The sequence below is a fragment of the Musa acuminata genome, chromosome BXJ3-4 (genome assembly GCF_036884655.1).
Source record: "Musa acuminata AAA Group cultivar baxijiao chromosome BXJ3-4, Cavendish_Baxijiao_AAA, whole genome shotgun sequence".
In the NCBI taxonomy this organism is placed as follows: domain Eukaryota; kingdom Viridiplantae; phylum Streptophyta; class Magnoliopsida; order Zingiberales; family Musaceae; genus Musa; species Musa acuminata.
The window spans coordinates 38,122,593-38,148,526 of record NC_088352.1 but is presented as its reverse complement, the minus strand read 5'-3'; the positions used below and the strand labels follow the sequence as shown (position 1 = coordinate 38,148,526).

At 38.9% G+C, this 25,934-nt stretch overlaps 3 protein-coding genes across 8 annotated transcripts; 2 read left to right on the top strand and 1 right to left on the bottom strand.

Moving 5' to 3' along the window:
- Positions 1–974: 974 nt before the first annotated feature.
- Positions 975–13,434, top strand: LOC135636861 (cationic amino acid transporter 9, chloroplastic-like). Of its 6 annotated transcripts, none has more exons than XR_010496071.1 (10): positions 975–1,248; positions 5,940–6,352; positions 7,416–7,592; positions 7,761–7,985; positions 8,067–8,243; positions 8,411–8,647; positions 10,214–10,303; positions 11,619–11,708; positions 12,109–12,218; positions 12,333–13,434. XR_010496071.1 is itself a non-coding variant. In XM_065148974.1 (10 exons), exons 1-9 carry the CDS (start codon positions 1,014–1,016, stop codon positions 12,133–12,135), a joined length of 1,671 nt encoding a protein of 556 aa, XP_065005046.1. In that variant the 5' UTR covers positions 975–1,013; the 3' UTR covers positions 12,136–12,158; positions 12,333–13,434. The 6 variants fall into 6 exon arrangements, 3 of the variants coding, with proteins under 3 accessions (XP_065005046.1, XP_065005045.1, XP_065005044.1); XR_010496070.1 differs by having other exon boundaries at positions 12,109–12,465; positions 13,178–13,434; XR_010496069.1 differs by having other exon boundaries at positions 12,109–12,465; positions 12,631–13,434.
- Positions 13,435–13,809: 375 nt separating this feature from the next.
- LOC103975587 (putative kinase-like protein TMKL1) lies at positions 13,810–16,346 on the bottom strand. The gene is made up of 2 exons (XM_009390600.3): positions 15,398–16,346; positions 13,810–15,257 (listed from the first exon to the last, which is right to left on the bottom strand). Exons 1-2 carry the CDS (start codon positions 15,912–15,914, stop codon positions 14,668–14,670), a joined length of 1,107 nt encoding a protein of 368 aa, XP_009388875.2. The 5' UTR covers positions 15,915–16,346; the 3' UTR covers positions 13,810–14,667.
- Positions 16,347–23,695: 7,349 nt separating this feature from the next.
- LOC135635050 (homeobox-leucine zipper protein HAT4-like) lies at positions 23,696–25,456 on the top strand. The gene is made up of 4 exons (XM_065145856.1): positions 23,696–24,100; positions 24,190–24,530; positions 24,639–24,718; positions 24,813–25,456. The coding sequence occupies exons 1-4, from the start codon at positions 23,917–23,919 to the stop codon at positions 25,141–25,143; spliced, it is 936 nt and encodes a 311-aa protein (XP_065001928.1). The 5' UTR covers positions 23,696–23,916; the 3' UTR covers positions 25,144–25,456.
- The last annotated feature ends 478 nt before the right edge of the window (positions 25,457–25,934 follow it).

Below are 25,934 nucleotides of genomic sequence, written 5' to 3'. Positions count from 1 at the left end.
TGTTTGCATATTTGCCATGTCCTTTTACATCATATCATCTAAGGAACTAATTTTGTACTTTTCTCTTGTGGAATATCCCATGAATGTTCATTAGAAGCTTAGATGAGGAACAGTAGTCAATGTTACCAACAAAATTCCTCTATTTCTAGACCACATCTTTAATGTTTTTCACTCTCATTCTCACAATTTCATTTTGGTTTCAAAATCATTTTGCTTTTTGAGTGAAGAGAGGAATTTAATGTCATTACCTATCAATTTTCTCAAGTGAATTGACTACTCATCCATTTTAATTTCATCTCTCTATGGATCTTTTTTGCAAGTGAATTCCATATAGACAATATCCTTATTTAAATAAAAATATAAATCTAATATAATAAGTCATAAACGATCAATTAACTCTTAAATGAGACTCTCATATAAGCTCTGAACAATGAATAACCTTTATTTGTGTCTAAACAATAATTAGGGGAGACCATATTGGGTCATACAAATATGAGATTTAGCTTATGCCTTTTGAGGTTCATATAAAAAGAAATTATAATTCATTATGATTGAAAATTTTAGTGGATTGATGATTTTGACATCACAGAATTATATATTACTATTATTGTTATTATATAAAATTAATTTATATTCATTATATTAACCAATACGATGCAGTCGTTATATGTATTGTTGTGTGACGGCTGTCGTCGGAGCCTTCGTATGATTGTGGCCTAATTCTTGTCACAAATCTTCGCCATTTCCTAATCATCTGGGAAATACACGGCTCTCGTCGCTCGATCAACTGGGCTACCAAATCCAACGTCGCAAAAAGGTGTCACGTTCCCTTTTACCGTATCCGAACGCAAAAAAGGGATTGTCCGAGCGATACTTCTTATACTCAATTGCGTACCTGTTTGCAGTACCAGCCTCCACTGCGTTAAAACTATGGGCCCACCGGGTAACGCCCCATAAAACAAGACATTTCGCTTTGTCTCTCTCTCTCTCTCTCTCTCTCTCTCTCGGGTGCCATGGGATTAAACGACTCTTCTTCCTCTTCCGGCGGCCGGTCCTTCTTCGGCGGCTTCTGGTCCGCCGCCCTCCGGCGAAAAGCCATAGGGAATCCAACCGACTCTGTGGCCGGCCATGGCGGGGGGCTCGTTCGCCGCCTCGGCCTCTTCGAGCTCATCCTCATCGGAATCGGCGCCTCAATCGGCGCTGGGATCTTCGTTGTCACCGGTACGGTGGCTCGTGATGCCGGCCCGGGTAAGTCTCTTATTCAAAAATCTCACTTTCCTGGACCCTTCCCTATCGTCGAAAGATCTTGTTGTAATTAGCGATTGCATTGCTTCGACAATATTTGACCGTAAGTTGAATCTTTAGACGTCATGTTGCCAAGGAAATGGTATATTTACCTTAAAAATTCTGCAATTTAATCTTACTACTATCAATCATTTCTTAATCGGTGGTCGAATCTTGTTTTTTATTAGATATGTTCCATTAGGGAACTCGTGCGATAAAAAAAGTGAAGTTGAGGCTTATTTGTGTAGAATATATGATAAAATAGTAAAACACTTATTGGTCTAGTGAGAGATGCTTTGAAAAGATTATAATGTAACACCTCTATTTTAGTCCCGCAAGGGAGAAAAGATCTGGATTAGTTTATAAGGACTTGTTATGTATTACAATTAACTTGGGCTTTAAGTATTTTGGACCTGTGGTTCAGGTTAAGCAAATATGGTTCAATTAGATGGAGTTATTTGTTTTTGTTGATTGGCTTTGTAGATCTTTGAATATGTTCTTCACATGTTAACGATCGATCTATTATTAAACCAAGTTAGACATAATTCACTTGTATGTGAAAATATTTGCATTTCATTTTGAAGAGAAAATATCCGAAATTTATTATAAACTAATACAAGCAAAGGCGACCACGGTAGCATGCCCTAATGTCCTAACTATTTAGGACTGACTATATGGATTAGTCTGGCCATTAGGATTTGGATAAGATAATATCTCTAGTTGAATCAAGAGCATCCATGTTTCTAGTATAGTCTTCTTGGATCTCACTCCATATTTCTTCAAACTACTAGTATTAATCAATTTACTTTGTCTAACTGTAACACTTATAGGTCTCCTTTGAGTATTATCCAACATTGTAGCAAAGCAACTATCACTGTTAATGCCGGTCCCAAACCCGAATGAAAAAGGTGGAGGGTTGTGTTAAGTGATTGATAATCAATGTAAAACTATGTCTCATGAACATAGATCTTAAACCAATTTCAGTATAGAGCTAGGTCATCATCTGAAAGTGTCGCGAGGCACTTTCACCACCTAGGTGTCCCGAATTGCAGACGATCGACTAGGAGGTCTCTTGGAAGCGACCCATCACATCGGTGCCTGAATGTGGTCACAACTAGGCAAGAGTTCTCTCATTGTTTTAGACCAATAGGAGTAAATAAGTTAGTCCAAGAACAGAGGGTTAGGTTAATAACTTGGAACATAGGAACACTTTCGGGGAAGTGATTAGAATTAGTAGACACTATGATCAAAAGAATAATAAATATTATTTGTTTACAAGAGACAAATGAGTAGGGAAAATCTTAGAGGGATTGATAGTTCTGGATTTAAAATTTAGTATATTGAAAAAGTTAAACACATAAATGGTGTAAGAATTGTTGTTGATAAGGATCTTAAGAACAATGTTGTAAATGTAAAAGATTTGGAGATAGCATTATAGTTCTAAAATTTATGAAAGGAAAAGATGTTCTGAATGTCATTAGTGCTTATGCCCCTCAAGTTGGATTGAATGATCAAACCAAATGAGAATTTTTGAAAATCTTAGATGATATCATTCAAGGAATGCCTGTACTCGAAAAACTTATAATTGGAGGAGATTTGAATGATCATATAGAAAAAACATGTGGTGAATATCAAGGGGTGCATGAGGGCTTTGGTTATGGGGAGAGAAATGAAAATTGTGGTATAATTTTGGATTTACAACTTCGTATGATCTTATAATTGTAAATACTCATTTTAAGAAGATAACTATTTAATTACTTATAAAAGTGGTCACAACTGTAGTCAAATAGACTTTTGTCTCACTAGAAAGATAGATAAAGTTATACCTGGTGAAAGTTTGACGAATTAACACGGTTTGATGGTATTATATATTTACTGTAGAAAATGAAAGAAGAATTTTAAAAATGATAATGTAAACACTTTTTAGAATAAGATGGAAAGGGAGACGCCTTGGAACTTAGATGAGGATAATATTAATATTAATTGGACTACGATGGCTAATAAGATTAGGAGTTTAACATAGTGGATTTTTGGTGAAACTAGAGATAGAGGTGTAACTTTAAAAGAGAGTTGATGGTGGTGCAAGAAATTTCAAATAACAATTTTATCAAAATATCATGTTTTAGATTGAAAAAATTATAAAAATACGAAAAAATTTAAAAGATATAAAGAATCTAAAAAGGAGGCTAAAAAAGTAGTTAGTATGACAAGATATAAATCTAATAATTTTTTTAATTAATTAGATATTAAAGATGGTGAAAAAGATATATATCAAATTGCTAAAGCTAGGAAAAAAAAAAGTGTAAGGATTTAGGTAATATTAGATACATTAAAGACGAAGATCAAAGAATATTTGTTAATGATAATAAGATTAAGGAAAGACGAAAAAAATATTTTTATAAATTATTTAATTAATATTCCATATAGGACTTAGATTTAATGATAAATAATTATGGTAGATTTAATAATCATAGATTTATTCATAAAATTAAAGCTAATGAAGTAAAAGATACAATAAAGAAGATGAAAATAACTAAGAGTGTGGGACTTGATGGTATCCCTATTGCAGTCTAGAAAAGTTTAGGGGACAAGAGATTAGCTTGATAAAATAGCTTATTTAATAAAACCATGAGATTCAGAAGGATGCTTAATGAATGGAGAAAGAGTTTTTCAGTCCTAATTTATAAAATAAAGGTGACATACAAAATTGTTCAAATTACAGGGAAATTAAAATCATGAGCTAAATTTTGGAAAAATTTTATCAAAAGTATAATAAGGCTTGAAATAAATATCTCCAAAGATCAATTTAGTCCTATACTTGGAAGATTTACCATAGAAATTATTTATTTATTAAGGCAATTAATGTAAAAGTATAGAAAAAAGTAGAAAGATTTGTATATGATTTTTATTGACTTAGAAAAAGCCTATAATAGGGTTTTTAGAGATTTATCATAGTAGGTTTTAGAAAAGAAATATGTATCCATTAATTAAATTAATGTTATTAAAAATATGTATGACAATATAACTATTAGTGTTAGAACTATAAGACGTGTGTCTAGTGAGTTTCCTTAATGTATAGGATTTACACCAAGGATCCACATTAAGTCTATACCTTTCCATATTGATAATGGATGAACTTACTGGTTACTTACATGATAAACCTCCATTGTGTATGTTATTTGCTGATGATGGTGTCTTAGTTGATGAGAACCTAAGTGAAATTAATTATAGGCTTGATCTATGGAGGCAAACCTTAGAAACTAAAGGCTTTAAATTAAATTAGACTAAAACTGAATATATAGAATATAGTTAAATTGGATGGATAAGAAGTCCCTTTAAGTAAAAGTTTTAGGTATATTAGATTAATTATTCAATAAGATGAAGAGATCGATGAAGATATTATTGATAGAGTAAAAACAAGATGATTAACATAGCGAGAGGTATTAGGAGTCTTGTGTGATCATCATATACCATTGAGATTATAAGAAAAAATTTATAAGACAGTTGTGAGACCAATAATGTTTTATGCAAGAATTGAAATATCGTACTGTACCAGAGTTTCGACCTTCTCTCGGTATGGTACGGTACTATATACCGAGCGGTATACCGTTCAGTATATATATATATATATGTATGTATGTATATATATATATATATATATATATATATATATATATATATATATATATATATATATATATATATATATATATATATAATACCGCCCGGTAGTAAGCGGTCTGCATACCGGGCGGTATTATTCAAAACTGTATACCTTTTATGGATCTGAGCATTGGGCAGTTAAAAAAAACATATATAAAATGTTTGTACTGTCAAGATGAAAATGTTGAGACAGATGTGCAGAGTTGCTAGGAAAAATAGGAAAAAAAAACTTCTATTTGTGAACAACTAGGTATCGTTTCGATAGAGGATAAGATAAAAAAAAATCATTTAAGATGCTATAGGCATGGCTAAGGAGACATTCAGATGTGGTAGTAAAAAAAGATGAAATAATTAATGTTAGTGGTACGATGAGAGGTAGAGGAAGACCTAAAAAGATTTTAATAGAAATTATAAATCAAGATTTAAGTACTCTAAACTTAACTAAACATAAGGATTTTTATAAATCTCAATGGCGACAAAGATCTATATAGCCGATCATAAATAGTTAGGACTTACGGTTTTATTGTTGTTGTAGCATAGCAACTAGAGTAATAAATTTAGGTATATTTTGAAAAGGAAAAAATGAAAAAAAAATCATTTAAGGTGATTTAAATATGTTTAAAGGAGACCAATAAATAGTCTAGTTAGACATTTCGAGTCAATTATGATTAGTGGTCTGAGTTAATATAGAATAGAACTTAAGAACACCTTCTTAGTAATATTTCATGTCTCTTATATAAAGGATATTACCCTAGATAAAGTTTGACCGTAAGGAAAAAAAAAACTATATAGTTGAACTTAAATAGTTGAAACGTTATGGTTTGTTGTATATCTAAAGGCAGATATATTGATCTTTCAGGTAACTTGGTTTACAATAGCAATATTGTTCTTCTCTTTAAACACTTTACATCCATTTTCAATTATTTCTTCTTGATGACCCACTTATGCATTATCTTTATTCTTCGTCAATTTCATCATCATCTTCATTGCAGGTGTTGCAATTAGCTTCGCTCTTGCTGGAGCTGCATGTGTACTAAATGCCCTGTGTTATGCTGAATTATCTTCACGCTTTCCTGCTGTCGTTGGCGGAGCATACTTATACACTTATGCTGCATTTAATGAACTCATGGCGTTTCTTGTTTTCATCCAGTTAATGCTGGACTATCATATAGGTGCAGCAAGCATTGCTCGCAGCTTAGCTAGCTATTTCGTATCCCTGTTGGAACTTCTGCCTTTCTTAAGGGGACATTTTCCTAGCTGGATTGGACATGGTGGAATAGAATTTTTTGGTGGAGTCGTGTCTATTAACATATTGGCTCCTATCCTTCTGATACTTTTGACCTTAATTCTTTGCTACGGTGTCAAGGAGTCATCAGCAGTGAACTCTTTTATGACTGCAACAAAGGTAGTAATCTATGAGATAGTATCATTCCTTTCTACCAGTTTGTTATATCAATATTATTTAGATATTAATATTATTTAGTCCAAATATGTGACTTTGTATTCTTCTGTGGTTGGAGACTTTTGTGAAATAGATGTTTTACTTGATATAATTCTGTAACAACTAGTTATATTTTGGGAAGTAAAAGGATTTTGCATTTATCGACTTATTAGTGGTTTTTTAGCTTCACATGTAACTTCTATTAAATGTTATTATTCAAGTTGATTCCTTTGATGGGGAACTGGTCTTGCTCAATCGAAGGTGCTTACATGCTTGGAGATTTATTTTGTAGACTTGTAGCCCATCTCTGAGTCATGATTCTTCACGGGAGTGATGACTTCATGAGATAATTATGATCATTCTCACCACAATGTACAATTCTTTTGTATCATCAAATGGATATGAAAAGTATTATTTGCTAATTTGGCTTAGGTGTCCTTATTGTGGGTTTCACTCATGTTTTTCCATCTACCAATGCTAATGACATACTATATGGTGTACAAGTTCAGGAAGTGAAGTTGATAGGATTTCTCTTTTTGATGTCTAAGCTATGTGGATTTCCCTTTCTTTTCGTGATCACGTTTGGATAGTTGAACATATTTTCTAGCAAAAGATGGTTTTACTTTTTCTTTGAATGGAATAAAACATTTTTCAAAGCTGTCTCTTACCGAGAACACAATCAAGCTACTGGTTTATCCCTCAACCTTGCTAGATGATTTTGATGTTCTTGTTCTGTTATTATATTTTCTTTGCATTAAGAAACTAAAATCATACACCTGCATATATCTGTTTTCTTGGAAATGATATTTTTTCTGTACATTTTGTACAAGTTTTCTGAGAAACCTCATAAAACATAGTTGTCTAGTCATTTAAGTTGCTTTTTTAAGTTTCTTTTTCTCAGTGATGACATTCCCTGCCAGTTTCAACACTATATAGTTTGTCACATGGGTTAGTTTGTGTTGCTGTTGAAAAGAAAGTTAATTCATTTGATGCCGACGGGTAAGTGATGTTATACAATGTATTGCAGGTAGTCATTGTCATTGTTGTCATTTTCGCTGGTGCATTTGAAGTTGATGTATCAAATTGGTCACCATTTGCTCCAAATGGTTTTAAAGCTGTCATCACGGGAGCAACAGTAGTATTCTTCTCTTATGTTGGATTTGATGCGGTTGCTAACTCTGCTGAAGAATCCAAAAGACCCCAGGTACTTCACCAAAAATTGTAATTTATTGACATTCAATTTTCCTGTTGCATAGTAGAGTTTAAGTTTTGTTGCATTGTGACAATCCAATTATTTATATCCAAGATACACTGGCAATATATTGCTGGATCATTCAACTAACTAAACATCCTTTTTTTTTGTCTTTTGAAGAGGGACTTGCCTATTGGTATTCTAGCAAGCCTTTTTGTATGTGCAGTTCTCTACATTGGTGTCTGCTTAGTAATAACTGGGATGGTCCCATACAAGCTTCTTGGTGAAGATGCTCCTTTGGCTGAAGCTTTTACAGCTAAAGGGTTGAAAGTCGTTTCTGTTTTAATTAGTATTGGAGCTGTGGCAGGCCTTGCTACCACCCTTCTTGTTGGTCTATATGTTCAGGTAAGGCATTGAGCTCCAATTTCATCACCAATACTAGTTATTTAGTAATGCACTGAATACGATGTTGTTTGCAATTAACAGTCTCGATTGTATCTTGGGCTTTCAAGGGATGGTTTGCTACCTTCAGTTTTTTCCAAGGTGCATCCGTTGCGACACACGCCTATTCATTCTCAGGTCTGGGTTGGTCTTGTTGCTGGTATCATGGCAGGTCTGTTTAATGTACACCAGCTTTCTCACATTCTTTCAGTTGGTACACTGGTATGCCCTTTTTCTTTTCGTATCTCTGGCCTGATAATTCTTCATATTCATTTCACATCTCTTAATCTTAATAGTTTAATCATGTGATCGTTTCTCAAGAATTTTTGTCTCACTCATATTACTATCATTGGTTGGATCAAATATTTTCTTTTTTTTTTGTGGGATAGACTGGCTATTCAGTTGTTTCGGCATGTGTGATAACCCTAAGGTGGAAGGACAAAGTTTCCAGTCAAGTTTCTGTGAAGTGCATTTCGGCCCGTTGTGAAGGCATCATATGTCTTGTTATAATTGCTTTCGGTGGTTTTCTAGCTGGACTATGTTACCGTTTCAGTGGTTCTTTTATCATTATTATATTTGCTGTAGCGATGGCAATTCTTGGAGCAGTTGCTGTCCAATTTCGGCAGGTGAGTACTATGATTTGATCATACTTATTGTGTGTATTTCAATACAATTAGTAGAATACAGGTAGGTTAAGGGATTTTTTAAAAAAAATATATATTTGGCTACATGTTTACATGAAAGGGCATTCATAAGAGTTGCATAGTGTTATCAAAAGCAGCAAAATAGAACTTCAATGCTACAAAGTCTGTAGCTGCTGGCAGTTTCTGCTATCAGAACTGAATTGAAGGGCATCCCTTATCATCAGGGTTTTGCATCTAATAAAAGTGATGAATGAAGTTGGAGACCATATTCTGAATCCCTTATTAGCAAGGTTTAATGGGTGTTCTTTTTTATCTATGATTTTCTACCAGCTTTGTGGTCTGGATTATGTATCCTCATCTTGTAATCATTTCTAGCAAGGGAAACTCACTTGATTGCTCTGAATTTTAAAAATCCTTTTCTGATTAGCATCCATAAATGTCTAGGCATTTCCTCATTTATAGCTCACTAATATGTACTCAAGCAACTTTCCAAAAAGGGGCTCTGTAGAATCTTGTCACTTAGACTAGATACTATTATCTAATTGTTTGACGTGACGTTGCCACTTCTCCACTATGCATACCTCTTCATAGTGTTACTATTTGTCCATTCCAAATCCCTTTTCTTAACAGCCTCTATCTTGTTGCTTCAATTTTTTTTTAATTATCATTCTGAGCCGGGTAAACTGCTTGGTCTTTTCTGGTTTGCAATCATCTCTAGGATATGAATATCTTGCTTCTACACTCCATGTACCTAACTTTAGTTCTACCAGGTGACTTCATTTTTAAATGATATACCTGTTATACTAAGCCTGTCTTTTATTGGTATCTTATTTCCTCAACATGTATTTCTGTGTCTGTTTTCATTGTATTTAAGCCAAATACTATTTTCCTGAAGGCATGGGTGCTAGCTACATATTCTCAAATAATATATCACAATTTTTCTGTTTTTTTTTTGTTGGTCAACAATGAACTGTACAAACATCTACTAGAATGGATCTTGCTGAGTCCTGGTAACTGCTAATTAGTTCATCTTTGACTTGTATGCAAAGCACAAAACCAATGCCATGGCTATTCTCATTGCTTTACCATGTATGTCATCAACAAGCTTTCAACATTATCAGACCATATGCAGCATCAAATTTCTGTTTGCATTGTACATGACAGTTTGGTTCACATCAATTTCACTTCTCTTAAGGCTTATAGAAAATTTTTGGTTTCTTTCTCCCATCTGATTCTGAATCTGGATATTTACCAATCTGTTTAACTAGGAGCTATTTTCACATTTTGGTTTTCCATGAAGAGGCACGGTTTTTTATTTTTATTTCATTATTCCTACTACTTTATCATGAATGAAGATTTATTTGTAACCATGAAGCTCTTTGGAAGAATGATTTTCCGGATTAAGCATTCATGACCAGTAAAACTCCAACAAACATTAATGGAAATGTCAAATCTACCCAAAATATTGTAGCATTGCCTTTCAACTCATTTTTTTAACACTTGTAATACCTGTATTCTTTTGACTACATATTATGTCTACATTTGCAGGATTATGCAGATCCACCTGGTTTCTCTTGCCCTGGGGTCCCCATTGTCCCTGTTCTTTCCATATTTATAAATATCTTCTTGTCTGCACAGGTTAGCTTCGTAAGCCTTTTCATGTTTCTTTCTATGTTTTCTGAAAAGTCCAAATGTGACAGTATTGTGGCATGCCTATATTTACTTGAAATAAAATGTTATGAGAACTGCCAAATAGCTTCATATTATTTACCAGCATGGTTTAGAATCCTTATTATTATTATTTAGAACAAAACTAAATGGAAAGAAATCCCAATTACAAGCGATTTGTTTATTTCGCTTATGGGACTTAGCTAACTATCCTGTGTACTAGAAAGCTGGTTTCCTTTGTGGCTAGACAGCTAAATAGTCTGTCACAAATTCTATTCTATTTGTCATATGAATTTACAGGGATTTGTTGCTGGATTATCCAATTGCTAACTTCATAGGCAATACTAATTGGCAATTAAAATCCCTATTTTTTTGTAGATTGATAGAACAATATTTAGCATACCTTTTCAAGTTGATTTGCATATATGTTTCTGGGTTAGCACAATTTATTTATATGTAGTAGCTTTTTTTGTAAGTAAGGTTCAAAATTTCGTACCGGTGTATCAAGCTTTGCTCGGTATGGTACGGTCCTAGTGGTATGCCTAATATATATATATATATATATATATATATATATATATATTAGAAAAAAGGCATACGTAGCCTCGACGACATCACCTCCTCTTCTCGACGCCTTGTCTGCGACAATTGGCAAAGAAGGCAGCAAAGACATTGAAGGCCACAGACGTCTCCCGCCTTCGATAAAGAAGAAGGCCGTAGAGTCGCAGATGAGGCGATGAAGGAGACCGCCTCTTTCGTTGACCGCCTCCCCTGATCCTCGCGCCTCCAGATCATCCTCTTTACGACTCTCCTCGCAGTTACCTCCTGGATCGGGATCGTCGAGGGAGGGCGACGTCGGATCGGGATCGAGAAAGGGTATGGAAACAAGTTTGCGCCGAGGTTCTCTCGATTCTCTCTCTTCTTCTCCCTCTTCTTCGAATGTCCTCTCCTTCTTCTTCCTTCTTCCTTCTTCGATGCTTTTCCTTCAGCCTCGCCGCAGCCAGGCCGCTATATTGAGCGAACCGCCCGCTACACGAGTGGTACGATTCGAAATCACAAACCTTGTTTGTGAGATTGATCATTTAAAAGGACTTGAAATGAGTTAGAGGACAACGTTAGTACACGATCACTAGTGTTTCATTCCATTGGTTTTTAGAATAATTTGCTTCTTTTTCTCCTTCGAATGGATATGCTGTTATGTCCCTGTATGTTTTGCCCAATAGTTTTTACTGTATGATATATTTTGAGAAAATAATATTGTAATCCTTATTTGGATGTTTTGCAGCTACATGAAGAAGGATGGTACAGATTTGTCATAGTGAGCTTGATCTCAGTTGGCATTTACGCCCTCTATGGACAGTATCATGCGAATCCGGTGAGTTCAGAGCACTCAGTAGTCTACCATGGTGTTCCTTCTGAGGCTGCCTAGAAGTGGTAATTTTATGGTATCATCCAAATATGTAGTCACAGACCAAGCTGTGATGGGGATAATAAATTCAAAGTAGCTCAATTCATGTTCTCAATGAACTCCATGGATGCTTGCCATTCCCATCGAATAGGTTCAAAAGATCATTCTGTAATTTATTTCACAACACAGAAACTTCTGAGTTGTATTATCACTGTGTCGGAAGCCATTGTCCTGGGTTCTCATCTGTAAACTTAAGAACATATGGTACACCGAAACGCTGATCCTTTATTATGTTGCTTTAGGTATCGGTATCGTATTATTCCTGATGCAACTGCTTGCTATTGACTCTTTTCTTCTTCTGTGGCAGGGACACAATGGTTCCAACCCTATGTGAGCATCAGATGTCTGATAGCACAAGTTTAGTGTTTTTTGACATTCCGGGTGCATTATTTATTGTTTTTGTTCTCCATTCAAATGGTTGAGAAAGAGTCTCCCTCTTTTGATGTTAAATTTGTTGTTTTTTTGTTCTCGATTCAATTTGTTATTTTTGCTTGATTCACTCAACAAATCTGCCTGCAACTTCTTTGTTAGTTTCAGTTCTAGTGATCAAACTTGTCCCCCGTTCTCAACGAGCAGCAGGTGGAAATGACAAGCGGCCTGTTGATGAACAGAGGAATCAGAAGCGTGCACGGAAGGTGTTCGCTGGTTTGTCGCTGCTATGTAGGTACGTCTGGAACCCAAATTGTACATGTTCGATCGGTGCGTTGGGCCTGGCTTCATTCATCTTGACCAATCCATTTGAGAATCCACACAATTACAAACAACGTTGCAACGATTCCTTAGCTGTTATCCGTGCTTAGCTTGATTGGTTGGTATACTCGTGATCTAGGGGGTCCTTTTGGTAGATCTTCTCTAAAGCCCCGGGTGTTCTTCTCATCCTTGAAGTCATGCTGAGGTTAGGAACTTGTTCTGGACGCATGGATCCCTTTCGACCCACACTAAGGGGCCTTGTCCATGGTGTTCCAAGATAGAGATCTTTGACCTTCATTTCATCGAACACATTATCTTCAGTGTCTGACGTATGTTGGGGAGATGGGGAAGGTCAAGGATCCATGGGTGATTCTAGGATACCATTTAGAAGGGTGTGGACATGCTCAAGCATTCTCAAACATATATATTTTTTATATATCAATAAAAAATGGTTAGAAAGTATATTTAGTTTAGCATCAGATTCAAGAATAAACGATGTTTCAAGCTATTTGATCATGAGTTCTGCCTTGGGTTTTTTACTATCATTAATCATACTACAAGGAGGAGAATGGCAATAATAATTGCTCATGACATTTTTTTTATTATTTTACATTGATTTCATATTGTTTAAGAATTAATAAAGAAGGCAAATTATAGCTGATGCCACATCTATACCTAAATTTTAGATATTTTAGGAGTCTCAAGTTACAGATGCTACAGATCTCAACCACTTTAGATACTTTCTGGTGCATCAGAAGAAAGCTTGGTTTCCATGACACTGTACCTCAACTCACCTAAAAGCTCGTGCGTTTGTTATAGAGCTGTGGTTTCCTAATGCTGAGAATCCAAAACAATGCATATCTGCAGCTTTGTTGGCTTGAATTTGATGACAACTTTGTACCCTAATCACTTTATTGGAATTTGCAGAAGAGACAAAGTGTGATATTTATATTGTTACATAGAAATGTTCAAAGTTTTCCATCTGCAGTAGTAGGCCAAGCACATAATCTTGTCCAAGCAAAGGGAATAAGTTTTGGAATCTCTCTGTTCCAGCTTTGTCCAAGCATGATTGTGCAAGTATGTAGTGCCTCAAAGAAAGAGCACTGAGCTTATTGGGTTTGCAACTCTCCAATTGACTCAAGGAGATGGTGACCATGATGTGCCTTGCCTAGCATCATTCCCAAGTGCAGCATGATCTGCTGGTGCTTCACTTCCTCACTGTCCTGTGTTATCATCATTACAAGATGGAAACATTTATTGAAGTGATAGACATTGTTTAGAACCCAGAGCAACTGTTGAAGAAGAGTTTGGGTAATGGTTTTATGCAGGAAAACAAGATGCTAATATATATATAAACATGTAATTCTGGTACCCAAATATGAAATGTACAATATTGCCTCAGGAAGTGATGTTTTGGACCACTCAATATGGTTCCGAATCAGAATACACCAGTGCATTGAACTAATGAGGACAGCTTTTGGTGCTGGTCAAGTCAAATCTGTATCAGCAACAGGTACACCACCACCTTTTCAAGTGCATGCCAAACCATGCTACAGCATTTGAAGACCACATCAAACTGCAACTCCAAAGGCAGCAGCTTGACTATTCCATCTACAGTTTCATGATCTCTACTGCAGACCTTCTGCCTGTTTCTGTTCCCCAACTCAGTTGATTTGCTCCCCATGTCTGATGCCTTGGAGAGATGGAATCCACAAACAGATTGAAGTTAGAGAAGGGGAACCTTTTTTTATGCTTCAGGCTTGTGTTCTCTTTAACAAGTCACGAGACCACTCAGAAAGTATCACTGGTTGCAGTAGCCAGTAGGCCAAGATCCTGTCCTCTAGCCAAACTCAACAAGCTAAGAGAAGCTTGTATCTCCGATCACATGCATTCTCCTTCATTGCATCAACAGCAGAAATAAGTACAGTTGAGGAGCTCAGAAGAGGAGGCGAATGTAGTTGCCGTTGGCACATCTCCAACTATACTATACAGCTCATGGTAATCTCCAATCCTCGAAGCATTTAAACTACTGTCGGTTCCTGGTCCAATTCTCTGTATCATCTTCTCCATCATGCCATCAGGACAATGGATTGCTTTGCTACCACGGCAAAATGGACAATCATCATCGACAACGACAGGTTGCTTCATCACCATGGCAGAATGGAAATCATCATCATCATCGTCGGATGATATCTTCGATCTGTGAAATAACATGCTTAGTGTCTGGTCTCGAAGCAGGAGAAGGAGAGCAACAAGCGATCGCCAGTCGAAAGAGCATCAGTAGACCTTGTTCATTGGTCGAACTCTGATCTATACTCTGAATCAGGAGCTCGGAGTTGAAGACATCCGAGACTTTGTGCTCCAGAACCAAATTCCTCAACGAGGTCGGCACATGGAAATCCTTGGACTGTAAGAAGTTGGTGTTGATGGGATCCTTCTGAGTGAGCATCTCGAGTACGACCACCCCCAGGCTGTATATATCGCTCTCACTGCTGGCATCCTTCATCTTAACCAGCTCGGGGGCTTTGTACCCCTGGGCCGCAGAGACTTCGAGCATTTCTTGGGCTGCCGCTGGATTCAAGATCAGGTGCAAGCCGAAGTCCGACAGGCGAGGCTGGTAATCTGCGTCGAGCAAGATGTTGTTGGTCTTGAGATTTCCATGCACCATGGGCTTCTCCAGTCCTGTGTGGAGGTGATCCAGCCCTCTGGCGATTCCCAGAGAGAGCTTATAGATGATGTCCCATCTGTGTGCTTCAGCAACACCAGCTGTGGATCATCATGGAATCCGGTCAGTGTTTCTTTGCAGGCAAGAAGATCTTGTTTGGTGATGGACAACCAGATTTTTAGAGCTCAGCATTGCATAAGGCCATGAAGAGGATGACAAGTTCAAAGGCCACTGAACTCACCTCTTAAGAACTGCTTCAAAGACCCTGCGGCAAAGAAGGGGTGGACGAAGAGCTTCTCCCCTCGCGGCCCGACGTACATCGCCCGAAGGGGCACCAGGTTCGGGTTCCGAACCGCCCCGAGCGCCCGGACCGCCGGCAGAACCTCCTCGGTCCCGCCGACGCAAGCCGGTCGAAGGAACCGGAGCAGCACCACAGAGCCGCTCCGCTCGAGGCTGGCCCTGTACAGCGTCCCGTAGCTCGACTTCCCGACCACCTCTCCGGGCGCGTCCAGGATGTCGTGCACCGTCAAGCTCTCGCCTCCGGCGAACCTCACCAGCTCCTCCGCCTCCGAGTGCTCCTCCTCCGCGCCGCCCCCGCCGCTGTCGCCGCCGGCCTCCAAGGGTTCCTTTTTGGTCCTACCTCGGCACCTTAATCTTTTGCGAAAGAAGTAGCTCAACGCCAACAAGAGGAAGAGGAGAAGGAAAAGGAACGAGCAGAGAAGACCAAGGAGGAGCTCGATCTTGTGTCTCTTCTCCATGGTCGGCTAGCCAAACTCAATCTAGCCTCGAGAAGCCCGTAAAATTCCAATTTTTTGGCAAAATTATACAGAAATGTGAAGCTTGAAAGGCGATTTGGATCAGTTTGGAGATCGAGGAGGACGGAAGCATTAGAACAGGGAGAAGAAGCTAAAAGGAGAGGAGAACAAAAAAAAAGATGGTTCCTTTCTCGGTGCAGGGGAAGCTTTGGATGGATTGAACACCAGATAACACCCGGGTGGTTTCAGTTCATTGCTGAAGACAGGTTTCCACTTCGGGAAGCTGATCTCTGAGAGAGAGAGAGAGAGAGAGAGAGAGAGAGAGAGAGAGAGAGAGAGAGGATGGGAGGGAGTTGGGTTGGTTGGTTAATGGGCAGTCGACAACACGTGGAGAGCGCTGATTGGCGACTCGGTGGGTCGTGTTTTGTCCCGCGCTCTTTCTGGTTGGGAGTTGAGCTGCCGATGGATCCGATTTGGCCGGCGGATCCGAAATCAAGGGTGGGTCGGGGTCAAATTTGGGTCCCGCGTCAGCCTGATGAACGGTTGCGACGAGGTAGGTTTGATATAGATCACGGTTCGTTTACGAATGTGATCGTCGGATCGGATCGGATCGGATCACAATTCGGAGCCTAAACTCGATCGCTAACTGATTTGTTCGGATCAGACCCGACTTGCAGAAGTTCATCTATGCAGATTATAATTGACGATCTTTTTATTCCCACAGCTTTTCGACTCCACTTGCTCTCTTACACTCTCTTTTAATTTTCAATGTTTTCTTTAACCTTTAGCCCTCAACTTATTCTATTATCGTCACGACCCGTCAATGCCAGTTCATCGTTACTACTATCGTTGCAAACCCTATTTACATCATAATCGCTAGTGATTGTCTGGAGCACCTCTTCTTCTTCTCATACTATTATGTTAATTATCTCGATTACCTTCTCCACTAATCGTCTTATCAATACTTGTACTTTAGTTAATATTGTCCTCCTACTTGATCATGGCCTCAAATCACAATGAGAATTGTCTAAAGTTAGTTTGATTTTGATTCTATTTTACATTAAATTGAAACCATCGATTTTAAAATCCTTATTTATGTATCATATATCCTATAATATATAAGATTAAACAAAAAAATCGTATTCAATCTTTGTTAGATAAGATCGACCTCGATTATTGTCCAATCCAATTGTAAATAAGACAGTGAAATTAGAAACACTAATTGAGTATAAAAGAGTAAAATATATTCATATCTGGGTTTAATTAGATAAACTAACCATCCTAATTCTAATGTCTTAAATTAGATGCATTTAACAAATACTCATATGTCTTTATTCATATAATTTTCTTAAGAATATTCATTAAATATGGATGAATCGAGTTCTTCTCTCTCCATCTTAAATCTAATCTGAATCCGCATCTGACTTAAATCCAATTAAAATTGCATCTAATCTACATTTATTAATCTTACTTTTTCTTTGATATCCTCGCTGCCCTAATCAGAATTTTGATGCATGTACCATCCAATTCTGTATCACATTACTTATATCAATATTGTACATATACTCTACCTGATAGGTCTCGATCGATACATATAAAATAAGCTTAGTATCGGTCAAATCGATACATTACATTATCGAAATCCAATTCCGGATGACTCTAATCGTGTTTTATCCATATAGAGATGGCACAATGTCCTATTCAATTTTTTTTTAGTGTAAATAGTGAAGACGAATTATAATATGATCTGATAAAGGTTTTACGGACCAAATTAGCTACTATCTTATTAAAATTAAGATAAAAATATACTAAAACAAAGAGTCATATGTTTAAAGCTTACAAAGTCTATGTTTATAATTTACATTGTCTCTCAAGTGTTTTCTGAGATAACTACTTATTAATCCTAAGTCAAACATTTACTGTAATTTATATTCTTTTTTATGTGTCCTTAAAAAATGATAATAAATTTAAGAAGGATTGACTAGAATACACAATAGTACCACACGACTTAGAAATTCTTTTAAAAAATATAAAAAATATATCAAATGAAATCTAAATCCATAATCTTTAGTAAATGATCGAATGGATATATATTTTCTTTATAAATTCAAAAATACATCGGATGAAGTTTAAATTTATAATCTTTGATAAATGATGAAATGGATGCATCTTCATTAGATCAGCTATCATAGGTGTGCTCTATTCAAGTTGACGGCAATGTGGGTGTGGGCAGTGGGGCTGGCGATTGTAGGGTTTTCAGTGATACATCATGATGAGTTCATGGTGCCACCGTCACCCAGCCTGGTGGACAAACTTAGCTGTTCGGAGTCACTCTCATAACTGGTCTCACACCTCCCAGCCCTAACTAAGAACAGGCAACGCACTGCTGGCTCAAATTAACATTCCAGGCTCTCACATTTATGAGCTTCAACTTCATGGAATTATTGAGACAGCTTTGGGTTTTCTACATCTTTAGTTGTAATCAAATCAAGTGGTTAATCTTGTCACCTTTGATGATACATTGACATCATCTACTTTTTCAGCCTCTAGATCTGTTGATCGAGTTCCTAAAGATTGGTCAAATTTGACTAATAGGTTTTGATATATTTAGCTATGTAGACATTTATAATCTTCACATTCATGGAATTTTGAGTTGTCTACAGCTTTTTTCAGCTTCGAACTCTTGAATGAGTTGAATGGAATTGCTAGCAAAGAATTGTGAATTAAGATACCAACTCTGATGTCTCATACATGACAAGAAATTATGGTTATTAGGTTTTGATATAATAAGCTTCACTGGAATGGAATTGTTTAGCTACTCTTGGGTTGTCTGTAGCTTTAATTATATATGCATATATGTGAATGAAGTAATGAGGTTTGACACCTTTGATTGTACATTAATATTTGTTAATGGCTTGACAGATTGCTCCATTTATTTTATCAGCTTCAAAGCCTGTTGATTGTGTTGAATGGAGCACAAGAGGTGGGCAACATGTTGGTTGGCATTGAATTGCAACTTGAATTCTTGTTCTGACATTTAATACATGACTGAAAACTATTTTTCCCAAGAAAAGATTGCTTGACTTGGATCATAATCTAATGCCAAAAACTTAATTTGGAAAACATGGGCATGGCTTTGTCAATGGAACATTGATCTTTACATCCAAAACTTTATGATTTTTGAGTTGTTTGGGATGTTCTATATCTCAGTTTGAATAATGGGAAAATAAACACCATATTATTGCTTACAATTAAAATAAACATCAATCTGAATCATAAGGAGGATGAGTTTCAAGAGTTTTCATATTTGAAACTAGTAGATAGAATTCCAAAGAATAATATATATATATATTTTCAAATAAGCAGATTTATATAGGACCTTTGAGATCTATTCTTTTTTATATCCAAAGAGTAGCCAATTCATTTCATTATTTTTTAATGTTCAAAGGACCTTGCAAATCTATGTGTTTTTAAGTTATTAGGCTTTAAGATTTGATCCCAAATCATTATTAGGCTTCAAGTTTAAATTACTAACTATTAAACTATATAACATATTTATGTTTAATTCTTTTTTTTTCATATTTAATCGAGTTGAAACCGTTGATTCTTATTCTGATTTTAATTTTTAGAAATTAAAATTAAACTGTATGTATTTGTTTCTTTCTAGTTGAGTAGATATGTGAAACATATGACATTTATAAAAATATCACTAAACTCATCAACAATAATAATAATAATAATAATAATAATAATAATAATAATAATAATAATAATAATAATAATATGTTTAAATGGCAGAATAATGCCCTGAAAAGCAAGTGAACAGAGGCCTATGCATGTTAACTGGGCCTGTTGGGTCTGACAGGGCCTGCCATCATCCTCAACCACTATGATGATGCTTGTCATAAAAGACATCATGAATAAAGCAGTAGATGCTATACATGAAGATGTACATATACATAAATAGAGATGCTATTATTGCACATGTGATAGATATTAGCTTCGAGTTCACATGAGCCTCATGTACCTCCTACTCAATTATCAAGAACATATCATTTTAAATGTGATGCATCAATCTAAATTTAGACATATCCAAATGATAAATATAATCTCCTTGTAGAATCCAACGCCACATTATTAGCAGAAAGAAGAATTGGCTGGAAATAATGGCACCACGTGTGGCTGCCCAAAATGATCGAACAACACCGGTGAGTAAACCTTAATGGCAATTGGGGTGGTGGGACAGATTGGCTTAGGGTTTGAATAATGGGTTGGGAGCATCAATGATGTTTCATTCTCCCATACTTTAACTATCCCCTACTAATCATAGGGAATCCAACACCCCAAACTATGCATCTTTGAATTCTATTATCTTATCATTTCACACAGCCGGGAGGAGACAAGCAGGCCCACTTCGCCAACCCTATTGCCCTCATGTTATGCCCATTCAATCGGATCGGGTTCGGATCAAATTGGAATTCGGATCGGTTCGGATTCGGGTTAAGTAAATCACGTTGTTGTTGATACGATGGATGCTATGCTACTATCACCCGAAGCCACGGGAAGCTTCGCGCGGCACATGGGAACACCGAGGCCGCCTCCGCACGTGTGGGATGGCCGGGGCGGGTGGTTTGACCACACGTGCACGTGTTGGGTCGTACGTGCGCCTTGCTGTCGTCGCGCTGGTTCGCCTGGCGGTCCACGTACCCGCCACATGCTGCCGGGAGGGAGAGTAAAATAACCGCAAGTGCGTCGACTCGACCTATACAACCCTTCCCTTTATCTCTAATTTACGAGCGTGCCATAGGGAAGCGGGGTGTGATCAGGCGGCAGAGACAGGGGCAAATTAGTAAAAGAGGTGATCAGGCCACGTGCCCGGCACATGGGGAAGAGTTGGCCCCGTCGCACGGCCTTCCTTGCAAGCGGTAATTGTTGACGTCGCCGTGTTGCGTTGCGGTTTTGGGAAGTGTTCTCGTCCTCCTCTCCCTGTTTCCATGAGGCGGAAGCTGATGAAGAGAGAGAGAGAGAGAGAGAAGGGGGTGAGAGCGACACGTGGGACAGCTAGCGAGCGATCGTGGGGGGCACAATTAATCATCACCACCCCCGACATCATGCCGGGGTTTGAATCCACAGGTTTCAAAGCAAAAGGAGGAGGAGGAGGAGGAGGAGGAGAGATGATGCAAGATGTGCATTGGGTCCCACTCTTCTTCCGTCCTATCTAAAATAAAATAAAATAAAATAAAATATTAAAAAAAGAAGAAAAAAAATTGGGCGTCTCGTCTCACAGATAACGCATATCGGTGATCCAATAATTCGATCTGAATGCCATGATGCCGATCAAAATCAATCCATCGCTTTCATCATGTGAGATGTTTACTATCTCGAATATATCTTTCTCGCCATACACCGATCGAATCACTGAGTCCAAACTCAAAAGCAGGACGAACCAAATCGCTCCAATAATGTTGAATGTATCATCACCTTTATTGTATATATGACCTCATGAACGGTACCATCGAATCGAATCGAAGTGTCGATAAAGGGATTCCTCGATCACTTGGACTCGTCTACCATTTATATGGGCATGGATTCCTAGAGTACTGTATCCAAACATGCCATGATCACTACAACTCAGATGCGCTCCATAATTGTTAGCATGTCAAAGAGAATATGCAGCCCTTTCTACGCCCAGCTTCTTTTTCCTCACTTTCCCACAGTGGGGAGAGAGAGAGAGAGAGAGAGAGAGAGAGAGAGAGAGAGAGAGTGTCGGAGAGGAAGAAAAGGTGGGGCCCGGTGAGGAGGGGAGGGGGAGTGCAAATGATTGCGGGGCGCGGGTGTCGTGGTGGGGAGAGACAAGTGGGGCCGGGGTTGTCCTGGGCGTGTCCGCACGTGCCGGGGCAGGGAAGTGTCGGTCCACGTGACTCGGTGGGGGAGGGGAGGGGTTCCCGTCCCTCCCACGTGAAGCCCCATCCCCTGCTGTCGCCTCTCTCCTCTCGTCTGAATGATTGGGTTGAGTGACAGAGGGAATGGGAGGAATAATTGGAGGAGCGCAGCTGTTGCCGCCATTAAAGAGGGCCACCTCCCCTTATCATTGAACTGTGAACTGTGACGGTCCCCAAGCAGTCCCCATCCCTTCTCTATTCCACCCCCAACTCCCCTTCTCAGTTCCTGACGTTTCTAAACCGATATGGGATTCCCTTGAACCATTTGAGACTGGGTGTCTCCATCTACGAAAAGCGATTCTTGCGAACCGCCTCAAATCGTGCGATGGATGTGAGGATGATGATATGACAGTTCGATTTCTAAAGCAGTATGTACGGTTTTCCATTTCCTAAAAATATTATTAATATTCTCAGCCTTCAATTTTAATTAAAATGGTTCTCTTTTGCTCTTGTGATTACATAAAAATAGTATTATCCTTTTTCACGAATATACAAAGCATGAATTTTCTAAAAAAAATTATTTTTAGATTTTTTTTTCTGAGAGATACATCCTTTTTTATATTTTTCAGATTTGATTCCTGAAACATAACAACAAAATCGAATCGGTCTATTTTTTCAGTTATAATATTTCTAATAGATTTATAGTATTTTAATGAAAGTATAAAAAACACAATAATTAATATATTTTATTTGATTATTTTTAATTTAATAACAAATTATTTTAAATCTTATTTGTGTAGATGAACGAGTTTAATTAAAATTTAAATCTATTTTATTTTGGTTATAATACTTTCGAATAAGCTTAGGTGCAAAAAATATTATAATTTATTAATATAACTTTTATACATAGATATTAAATTAATTTATCTTATGGACGGATCTATAGGTTGATTGATGCTGTTTCAGTTATCTTATCTTGGGATATTTCATAAATTATGATAAATAAAAAATATCTTTTAAAAAATACACTAATAAAAAAAGAATTATTTTTTTGAGAATTTATCTACTTTATTAATATTATAAGCCCTCAAGATTAACTAAAATATTCTTTTTTAATTCAAATAATTACATAAAATATATTACTTTTAATCATAAATGTATAAATGGCACTGCTGTTGTAGAAAAGTCTCAGAATTTGGTGTCAGTTTTTTACTACTCGGCCATGACGGAGCTCATCAAGATAAGAAGACCCTCTAATTCCCTTCCAAGGGTGGTGAAGCTGTTGCATGATGGCTAATGATGGAGTGATGATGGTGCGTGGGGTCGGCGGTGATAAGGCTGTGAACTGCAGAGAGGGACATAATGATGAGGGAGGGAAGTCATGCAGGGCTAGGCATTGAATGCTGTGGGGACTCGCTGTTGCCGAGCATCGCCATCAACAGGTGCAATAATAGCCCATCTCGAAGGCAATGATAGACATGGGTCGGTACCATGTATGGCAATCATGGTGGCCTCTGCAGCCGCGACTGTCACCATGCCACACCTTCTGCCACCTTGCCGTCTGAGAGTCTGCGTGACAGCGAACGGAGAAACGCGACTAGCTTCCGGGATTATTACATGCTAAATATCACTGTAATCTTACCGGAGAATACGAGGTGTAAAACATGTCTGTACTGCATGCGATGGAGGCACTGCAAGAGGAAGAAGAAGGATACCGAAGACTGGAAGCCAATGACAGAGGGGGTCAGCGGTCAAAGCCAGCAAAAGCCACGGGTTCCGCGTGAAGACGACAAGAGATATACACCAGCTTAACTATGGTTAGCATGTACCCGAGGAAGAAAAGGAGGTAGGGTTAGTAAAAAGCAGGCATGATTGCGATGATTAGGGAGAGACGATGAGGGAGAGGGAGATGGAGAGGGTGCAAGACGCCAACTATTTAATGGCCTCTCCCCTTGCCCCATCCTTTACCATAGCCGTCCCATCTCTCCTTTGAGCATCCTGAGACCATTGCTAAGCTCCTCTTCTGCTACGCTGTTTTAGCTGCTGTCAACCAACGAAGAGGAAAGGAAAGGAAAGGAAAGGAGAGAAAAGTGAAAACAGGAATATAGTGAAGACATAGCAAGATGATGGGAAAGGATGATTTAGGCTTGAGCCTCAGCTTGAGCTCCTCCAGCCATCACCACCACTTGCCTCCTCAGCTACACCTCATGCCTCCTTCCTCTTCGCCCGCTGCTTCTGTTCCTTTGCCCTCACCACCTTTTCCTTGCCACCAGAGGACGCAGTGGACTGATCTCCTTGCTCGCGCGGGTAAATAGACCTGTGCTTAGTGACAGATCTGAAGTCTCTTCTTGTTCCTTCATGAAAGATGGGTTTCTTACGTTGTGTTCTGATAGCAGAGAAGAGACCGGTGGTGGACATGTCCGGGGGAGCAGCGGAGGCGAGGTCGCTGCCCCGACTTCGAGGAATCGACGTGAACCGGGCGCCGGCGGGCGCCACGGAGAGGGACAGCGAGGAGGACGCAGGAACGTCGTCCCCGAACAGCACGCTCTCGAGCGTGAGCGGCAAGCGGGGGGAGCGCGACCACCACCTCGGCGACGAGCTCGACCCTGACCGTGCCTGCTCGCGCGGGATCAGCGACGAGGAGGACGGCGATGGCTCCCGCAAGAAGCTCCGCCTCTCCAAGGACCAGTCTGCCATACTCGAGGAGAGCTTCAAGGAGCACAACACCCTCAACCCCGTAAGCTCTCTTCGCCTCCTCCTCCAACGGTAGATATATATGTGTATATATATGGGTCGGGGTAAGAATTGTTGCTGAAATGGGTCTGCTTCTCTCCTGTAATGACAGAAGCAAAAGCTGGCGTTGGCCAAACAGCTCAACCTGAGGCCAAGGCAAGTGGAAGTGTGGTTCCAAAACCGAAGAGCAAGGTATCCAAACAAAAGCCATGCCATTCTCCTTCTCGCTATTTATTTGGCTGTGATCTCAGAATACTGATCTGTTCATTTCTTGGGGTAATCTCAGAACGAAGTTGAAGCAAACAGAGGTGGACTGTGAGTTCCTGAAAAGATGCTGCGAGACCCTCACAGACGAGAACCGGAGGCTGCAGAAGGAAGTACAGGAGCTGAGAGCTCTGAAGTTGTCGCCGCAGTTCTACATGCACATGACTCCCCCAACCACACTCAGCATGTGCCCTTCCTGCGAGCGCGTCTCCAACTCCACCACCACCTCCTCGCCGTCTACCAACGCGCCGACGCCGGAACACCATCAGTTCCTCCACCACCAGCCGATCCCGGCCCCGTGGGCGCCGATCCCGCTCCGGCCTTTCCTCGATGCCCCTCCGCAGCGCTCTTAGCCGAGTTCACATCGACCCGTACGCTCGAGATTACCAGGCACGAGACCCACATCAACGACACCACCATGGCCATGACCATGACCGTGGCCGTGGCTTCTGCCTGCAAGACATGGTGGGTGGGGATGATGAGTGGATAGCGTGAGATGCTGCTGTTGTCAGCGCACGATGAGTGCTGTTCTGTGACGGTGATTGAATGGAGAATCCTGTCAGCTTTTCTTTTCTTGACAGGCATTCCTGGACTCAAACTTAAATTAAATTCAAGCCTATTACTGGATCTTTAGATCAGTTCAATCCACAAAATCTTGCCTCCCAAGTCCTGTACTGCATGCAAGTGTGAGTAGGTTGAATGGTCCACGCTCGGCTGGCTCCTTTGTCACGCCTAGTGACCTTATCGGCGGACAGAAGGCGTCAGGTCGTCCTCATCATTACCGTGCGCGGTCCGCCCACCATAAGACGGGGAGCAGAAGACGGAGATCGCCTCCCTCGGAATGATTGATATGGATTATCTCTCTATCTCCCTCTGTGCGGTCTTTTGTCTTGCTTTTGCTGCGGCACGAAACATTGCATGTTTACAGAAAGAGGGAGCAGTGCTCACGTGGGCAGTGAATAGGGTGATGAATCCGAGGAATATACAAACCCTTCCTTCTCCATGGTTCCTTCCGAGTACAATTAATCTTCACCTTCTTTGGTTGATCCATCTACTGCTGTAAAAGAAGAAAGATAAATAATAGCAAAAAAAAAAAAAAAAAGAGTAATTCTTGTTAGTATAATAATGAAAAATAATAATTTCA

What these genes read in the sequence shown, in the direction of transcription:
- LOC135636861 (XM_065148972.1), top strand. Translation starts at nt 1,014, where the DNA reads ATGGGATTAAACGACTCTTCTTCCTCTTCCGGCGGCCGGTCCTTCTTC. An exon ending in CTTTTATGACTGCAACAAAG is followed by an intron (nt 6,353 to 7,415) that starts GTAGTAATCTAT and finishes AATGTATTGCAG; the next exon opens with GTAGTCATTGTCATTGTTGT. An exon ending in AAGAATCCAAAAGACCCCAG is followed by an intron (nt 7,593 to 7,760) that starts GTACTTCACCAA and finishes TGTCTTTTGAAG; the next exon opens with AGGGACTTGCCTATTGGTAT.
- LOC103975587 (XM_009390600.3), bottom strand. Translation starts at nt 15,914, where the DNA reads ATGGAGAAGAGACACAAGATCGAGCTCCTCCTTGGTCTTCTCTGCTCG. An exon ending in TTTGAAGCAGTTCTTAAGAG is followed by an intron (nt 15,258 to 15,397) that starts GTGAGTTCAGTG and finishes GATGATCCACAG; the next exon opens with CTGGTGTTGCTGAAGCACAC.
- LOC135635050 (XM_065145856.1), top strand. Translation starts at nt 23,917, where the DNA reads ATGATGGGAAAGGATGATTTAGGCTTGAGCCTCAGCTTGAGCTCCTCC. An exon ending in TGATCTCCTTGCTCGCGCGG is followed by an intron (nt 24,101 to 24,189) that starts GTAAATAGACCT and finishes TTCTGATAGCAG; the next exon opens with AGAAGAGACCGGTGGTGGAC. An exon ending in AGCACAACACCCTCAACCCC is followed by an intron (nt 24,531 to 24,638) that starts GTAAGCTCTCTT and finishes CTGTAATGACAG; the next exon opens with AAGCAAAAGCTGGCGTTGGC.